Raw genomic sequence first — 7,439 nt, 5'->3', positions numbered from 1 at the left:
AGGGGGCCTTTCCATCTAACTTGCAGCTAAGACTTCATTTATTGCTTTTTTCATTAGTTCATTAATCATTTCCTTGTTTTTAAGATCTTTCAACAAGCTCACCACTATTGGTCTCTCCTTGGTACATTCTCCTCTGCCAAACTAGACAAATTGTTCCATGATATTCTGTTGCCCTGTCCCCAGGTCCCTGCATTCTTGCAGGCCATCCCATATTTCTGAAGTGCAATCCCTCTCATTTATACCTGTTGAAATCCTCCTTCTCCTTCAAGACGCACATTCTTCCTGAAGCCTTTCCTGATCTTGTGAAAGGTGAGGTCTTCTTCCTCATATGTTTGAAGAACATTTTTGTTTCTACCTTGTATCTATCCTATACGTGTTCCTCTTCTATCAAGTAGTGAACTCCATAGAGGCAGAGACTGTCACTTTCCATGTTTGGATTCCCAGTACCAGCGATTTCACTGGTCCTCCCGATGAAAGGAAACCTCTCTACCAATGTAAAAATGACACTTTTTGTGCAATTTATAGTGGGGCGGGGCAGGTAGGGACACCATTAAAAGCTTGTGATTTGCTCAGTCTCACAGCTAGTGGTTGACAGAAGAAAGTTGAATCCAATTTTTTCTGGTTCCAACGCATCCTCCCAAGGGCGTTTTACGAATATACGTTAACTTGAATTTCTTATGGCATTCAATGTAACACTGTGTTCCACGATCTACTGTTTCCCATGATTAGGTGCTGATGTTGGACCTACTGTGCTGGCTGTCCGAGGGTGTGATGGGGCAGGAGGAAATAGAAACTTATTGGGAGTAGAAAAGGAGAAATGTAGAGAGGGCCCAAATCCCTGAGGAGCCTGCAGAAAGGTGACTGAAGGGAACTCAAGAACAAAGCCGTCCCTTGGGGGACCAATTCCCAAGAGTCACTACCATTCTTTCTTCCTCTGCTCTCCCCTCCCCCCGCCCCGCGCCCCATCCCCTTCTATTTCCTGCCTGGGGCACTGACTCAGGGAGGTAACCCCAAGGGAGAAGGAGTAACTGTCAGCTGGTGCTCATGTACATGCCTACCTCTGAATCCCTTGCCCCCAATTCCCAAGACAGAATTGGGGGCCTTAAGGCTTCTCTCTTTCCCACAGCACACCTACAGGCTGTCCTTTAAGTCTTATGGATGGGGAGATTTTGGAGGGCACCCAGGAGGGCTTGTCTCTTTGCGCCCCAATTGTGGCCTGCCCGAGGATGGCATGGGGTGAGGAGGAACTTGGGGACTATGTGGAAGAGGAGGAAGGGGACTCCTGGTTCGGGCCACAGCTCTCACTTCCCCTACTCAACGGCGTCGAACTCCAGGTGGTGCTGCCAGGCTGCGGAGAGGCAGTTGAGCTGCCCGCCTGGGGCTTCTCCCCCGCCCCCCTGGCCCAGCGGCCACAGCCGCCGCCGCCACAGCCGCAGACAGCCCACAGGGGCGGAGCGGGTCAGTCCCTCCGCCCCCGACGGCTCCGAGGAAGCGCCGGTCCTGCCCAGCCCAGCCCCAAACCAAAGCTGGAGTCCCCGCAACAGAAGCTGGAGCTTCCCGGCCTCTCCCCGGCCTCCTCCCCGGCCGCCTCCCCGGCCTCGGCAGGATTACAGCAGGTCCCACGGCCCGGGATGTGAGGGGGGCTCCCCTCCAGCCTCTGCCATGGCAACCGCAGGTCAGTCCCTTTGCTTCCATCTCCCCTGGGCCCCATTAGGGCTGTCCTCCCCTCTCCGAACCGAAGCCACCGCCTCCGCCCGGTTCTGATGAGCGCCCCGGCAGCCTTCGGTCCCCCTCCATTTCCCCAGTAGTGAACGTGCGGTCTCTCTTAGGCAATTCGGGCGCCCTGCTAACCCTGCTGCTTCCTGCATTCCGCCCCGGACCTGACACCTGCACAGTCCGTCGCCGGGCCGAGAACCGGTTATTGGGCGAGCGCTGGCTGCGCTTGTCAGAGCCCCCGACCCGCTCCCGTTAGTTGGTCTGAGCTTTCCTGGGTTAGCGTTTTCTTCCCCCATTCTTAATCGTTCCCCCAACCCCGACAATTTGTGTTAACTTATGAGACGGTAAGCAGAAGGAAAGAGAAGTCAGAAGAGCTCTGTGTTATTTGGCAAGAAATCTCTCTTGGTCTTAGAGGAAGTTCCATGCAGTATAAAAAGGCTGGATCTGAGAGAGGCAGCATAGCATAGCTAAACGACTGGGCACTGGTTTCAAATTCTGCCTCAGACACTTCCCAGTCATGCGACCCCCTAGGGAAGTCACCTAAGCTCCCTGTGCTTCGGTTTCCTCCACGGAAAAATGAGGAGGGGTGGGCTAGTGCACATAAGATCCTCTCCACCTTGACAGTTTTCTTACTCGGAACATACCCAACTTCCCCATTCTGCAATCCGGTGACCCTGGTATCCCCACTCTTCCTTGGACTAGGCGACCCATTTCCCTACTCCAGGAATTCTCACTGGCTGTCCAATAAGCCTAGAATGCTCTCCCTCTTCATCTCTGCCTCTTAGCTTTCATGGCTTCCCGAAATCCCAGCTAAAATCCCCACTTCTGCAAGAAGGCTTTCCACATCCCTCTTAATTCTAGCTCCTTTCCTCTGGGGACTCTGTCCAATTTATCCAGTTCATTTTTTGTTTGTAGATATTATTATTATATCGTGTCCCTTTAAGAGTGTGAGCCTCCTTAAGATTAGGCAACTCTCTTTTGCTCTTCTTTGTACCCCCAGCACTTAGCTCAGTCCCTGACGTGCTTAATAAATGTTGGCTCCAGTTATATGATCTGGATTGTTCTGACCTTGGACACTTTAGGCCTCAATTTCCTCATCTGTAAAATGGGAAAACCTCAGAGTTACTTTTCAGCTGTAATTTATTGATTTTTTTTCATCCCATATGTGACTTTGCTTGGACAAGATTTTTAATCTTTGAGACTGAATTTCCTAATCTGTAAAATATGGGCATGAAAATACTTTATTCTCCTCAAAGGCTGTGTAAATTTTAATTTGCAAGATCAATGAGATATTTATTAGACACCTGCTCTGTGCTAAACCAGGTAGCTAGGTGGCTCAGTAGATAGAGCACTGGGCTTGGAGTCAGGAAGGTCTGAATTCCAAATCCAGCTTTTCAGACATTTACAAGTTGTGTAACCAGAAGTCACTTAACTTGTATTTGCCTTAATATTTGGAGAAAGAAATGTCAAATCACTTAAGTATCTCTACCAAGAAAACTTAAAGACAGTGGCGTGCTGTCCTCCAATAGCATCATGAAGAACTGAAAACGACGGGATGGCTAAACAATATGTTAAACACTGTGCTAGACTCTGGAGGTGTAAATTCAATAAATGAAGCATTCCTTACTCTAAAGGAATTTACATTTTAACAAATTATTGATTACTGTCATTACAATGATCATTAAACTTTTTCAAGCAATTTGAACAGTTAAATTGAAGTCTGCCCAGGAAAGGTTATTTGTACCCAGCAGCATCTCTCTTTGGCAAATATCTTGCTAAATTTCTCTATGACCCTTATGTTGCCATCCCTGTTCTATATTTTATTGTGGTCTTTGCAGAGTTCTTTTAGAAATAGGAAAGATTAGAGACTGTGTGGAGAGAGTGTCAGAGACTGACAGGGACAGAGATGAAGACAGAAACAGATTAAGATCAATCAGAATATCCTATTATCCTTTTCTGTTTTGGTGGTGCTAATCTTAGAATCTTAGTCTTGCCACTGGATAAATTTTATAATTTAGGTGTCAGTAGATATAATAGTGTTATTTTTTTTTCTTTTGTCCAGGCCTCTATTTGGTATAGAAACTACATTTACCTATGTAGATCACCTTGACAACATTTCTGCAAATTAGTCTTAGAGAGTTTCATTGAGATATCAAACAAGTTGCTTAGGATTTCACAGCCATTTTGTATTGAGGCTAACTCTCTATTCACTAGGCCAGAGATATCAAACTGCAAGTCCTAACCAGATTAAAACAGAATTGGAAAATGTAAGAATAAGGGGAGAAAGTGGAGATTAAAAGGCTTTGTAGACTTTTAACAATGTTCACATGTCAAGTAGAATTATTAAAGGATCTGGGTCTAGCATCCAATGAAGAGGCAATACTTCTCCCCCCTTCTGATAGCAGAGAACTTCGAGACTTGATTTGTTGTTGTTCAGTTATGTCTTGCTGTCTGAGGCCCTGTTTGAAGGGTTTTGCCCATTACCTTCTCCAGCTCACTTTACAGATGAGAAAACTGAGACTTGACCCAGATCACAGAGTTAGTAAGTGTTTGAGGATGGATTTGAATTCAGGTCCTCTGACATTCTACCCATAGAGATTTGATTGATTGCTGATATCCTTGGTTCTGTGGATGTTAGTAGTCTTTTGCTTGAAGAAGGAAACTAACTGCATACTGATAACCATGGGACCTGGATTTTTGAAGTAGTTAAAGCAGTTTGGATGGCAGCTGGTAGTGCCAGATCTAGAGTCAGGAGGACCTGAGTTCAAATCAGCCTCAGATACTTATTTGGCAGGGTGACTCTGGACAAGTCGCTTAACCCTGTTTGCCTCAACTTCCTCATCTCTCTGGAGAAGGAAATGGCAAACCACCTCAATATCTTTGCCAAGAAAACCTTATTGTGGTCATGAAGAGTCAGACATGACTGAACAGCAACAATAACAAGAAGAACTGTTTAGTTACAAAAGTTATTACCTTGGGGAAGACCTCTGTATTTAGAATGCAACATGTAAGTCTAACTGCTCCTTTTGAAAAAATGAGTGAAATCATTTTTTATTTTTTTTGACAAGGCAATCCCTTGCCCAGGGGTTTACACAGCATTTGAAGCCTTTGAACTCAGATCCTCCTGACTCCAGGACTGGTGCTCTATCCACTGCACCATTTAGCTGCTCCCCAAAATGAGAATAATTATTTTTAAAATTTGAAAAACAAATAGATAATAAACTGATTCAGTTTAAAAATCAATAACTTTTTGCCTGGTTAAGGAGAAAGTGATTTAAAGAGCTTGGGATCTGCTTTGCTCAATCATGTACTTATTAAGTCAGTACATAATAAGGATGCTAGCTCCCATTGGGAGGCAGCTAGGTGCTGTGGGGAATAGAATGCTGGATATGGAACCAAAAAGATCTGAATTTGAATCCTGAAGTAGAAACTTCCTTACTGTGTAACCCTGAGCCAGTCAGAATGGCTCTTGTGTTTTTTGGTGGGAAATCTCCCAGTACCTTAGAGAAAAACCTTTATAATTAAAAAAAGGCCAGATCTCCCAAGCTCAGGTTTTTTCCCTCTTGTTAAGTGAGGATGATAATAGCACATGCTTCTTACAGTGGTTGTGAGGCTCAGGTCAAATAATATATTTAAGGTACTTTGCTATATTCTGCATTCATACTTGCTATTATTACATAAAGTTTTATAATTTCACAAAGCCCATCCCTTCACAGCCTTGTGAAGTAAATGGATAATCATACTTAAATGATCTCCTTTTTACAGATGAAGAATAAAGGCTTAGAGTAGTGAATGAAATGCCTTCTTGAATAAGACAATTCCAGTAGACTTGGGTTGAAAAATGCTATCTGCATCCAGAGAGAGAACTATGAAAACTGAATATGCATAGTATTTTCACTTTTTGTTTTTTCTTTCTCATGGTTTTTCCCTTTTGATCTGATGTTTTTTTGCTCTACATGACAAATATGAAAATATGTTTAAAATATTGCACTATTTAATCTCTATCAGATTACTTGCTGCTTTAGGGAGGGGGAAGATAGGAAGGAAGAGAGATTTGGGACACAAAAATCTTACAAAAACTATAAATAGCACTTTTATAAAAATCAGTAAAACTTACTGGAAGTAAGTTACAGGAAGGTACAATCTGTGGCTCCCTCCCTCATCTAACCCTAGTTCCTGCTCTGACTTTAAGGGTGCATTTGAAATGGAGAAAGGCATATTTTGGAAATGAAACATAGGAATTCAGTTATAGTTGTAATAGTAGCTATTATACTATTGATACAAAGATATATAGATCCTTGGTGGTTTAACTGATCTGGAATCTAAAAGTGAGTTCTGGAACTGTTTATCATGACACCTGATATTGTCTGTCTATGGCTAGTGATGGCCCTTGCTGTAGTTCTACCACTGGAGCCCCAAATATGCTTTGAAGTCTAGAGGTATAGGGACCATTTGGGAAAAAAGCTATTTTAGGAAATGATGGCTTTTGAAGGTTTTTTTGACCACTGTAGTGGTCACCTGAGCTCTTCCTTGTTGCTTGTTGTTGTTCCCACAGGTAGCATTAAAATTTACTTAATGATAAGGAAAACCAGACTCTCTTAATATTTTATTGATGTTTTTAAGTGATTTCCCAATAGCAGTTCCCCAATAGAATTTGTGTATGTGTTTCTAACAAATTCATAAAATAAACAAAGCTAACTGTTTTAGTCTGTATCTATTTTAGATTGTATCTGACAATATATATCTCAGTCTATATCGATAGCCCATTATCTCTTTACAGAGAGGAGGAGAAAGTTCCATTTTATCATCTGTCTTTTGGCATCAAAATGGATCATTTAACTGCTCTGATATCTTTTAGAATGGTTTAATTTTTTGTTACTATGAAAACAATCTTTTTCCTGATAAGAACATACTCTTCCTCCTCCATTATATTATAAGCTCTCTCTGGCGACAAGGAAAGGACTTTTTTTTTTCTGTAGTAAGATGCTGCAGAAGAATGAGTGCTGAGCTTGTAGTAAAAAAGACCAGAGTTCAAATCCGGCCTCAGACACTTAGTGAGCAAGTCATTTCACCCTGTTTGTCTTAATCCACTGGAAAAGAAAATGAAAAACCATTCTAATATCTTTGCCAAAAAAATCCCATGGACAGGGTGTTCCACAGGGTATGAAGATTCAGCCATGACTGTATAAGTGAATAGCAACAACTAATCTCTAGTATCTAACACAATCCTTAACACATAGAAGAAATTTATTAAATATTTATAGATTAATGGGAGATAGCTTGTGTGAAGAATATCAAGACCAAGTTGGCTGGAATGAAGCTTGAATAAAGGGGGAAAACATGAAATAAATCTGGAATTGTAGACTGGAGCTGGTTATAAAAGGCTTCAAATGCAACCAGAGCCTATGATTTCAGTAATTCCCCCCTCTTTTTCCTGAATTTTGCATTACCAGGGAAAATCTCTTCACTTTTTTCTGCCTCCTTCCACTGAACATCAACCCATTTTTCCCTCTACTCTCTTACCTATTCAGGTATCTCAAGACAAAACCAATAATCATAGTTTTTATTTTTAAATGATTTTTTTTTAGTTGAAGGTCTGCCTTTTTCCCCTTCCACTTTTCCCTGCCCCTAACTGAGGAAGAAAGAAAAACAAAATCCCCTTTGACTAGAATAACCAGGCAAAATAAGTTCCTGTATTGGACATGGTCCAGAAAATTATGTCT

At 42.5% G+C, this 7,439-nt stretch overlaps 1 protein-coding gene across 3 annotated transcripts in view; it reads left to right on the top strand.

Annotated features, from left to right (window-relative positions):
- The first annotated feature begins 706 nt into the window (after nucleotides 1–706).
- The window catches only part of PIK3AP1 (phosphoinositide-3-kinase adaptor protein 1), a 135,824-nt gene continuing 129,091 nt past the window's right edge, over nucleotides 707–7,439 (top strand). For all 3 annotated transcript variants that reach the window (XM_074295956.1, XM_074295958.1, XM_074295957.1), the window contains exon 1: nucleotides 707–1,675. In XM_074295956.1, coding sequence (XP_074152057.1) covers nucleotides 1,159–1,675 — 517 coding nt within the window. In that variant the 5' untranslated portion in view covers nucleotides 707–1,158. The remainder of the gene's footprint in view (nucleotides 1,676–7,439) is intronic.

This window comes from Sminthopsis crassicaudata, chromosome 2 (genome assembly GCF_048593235.1).
Source record: "Sminthopsis crassicaudata isolate SCR6 chromosome 2, ASM4859323v1, whole genome shotgun sequence".
Taxonomy (NCBI): domain Eukaryota; kingdom Metazoa; phylum Chordata; class Mammalia; order Dasyuromorphia; family Dasyuridae; genus Sminthopsis; species Sminthopsis crassicaudata.
Note: the sequence above shows the minus strand (reverse complement) of the source record. Positions and strands in the feature narration are given on the sequence as shown.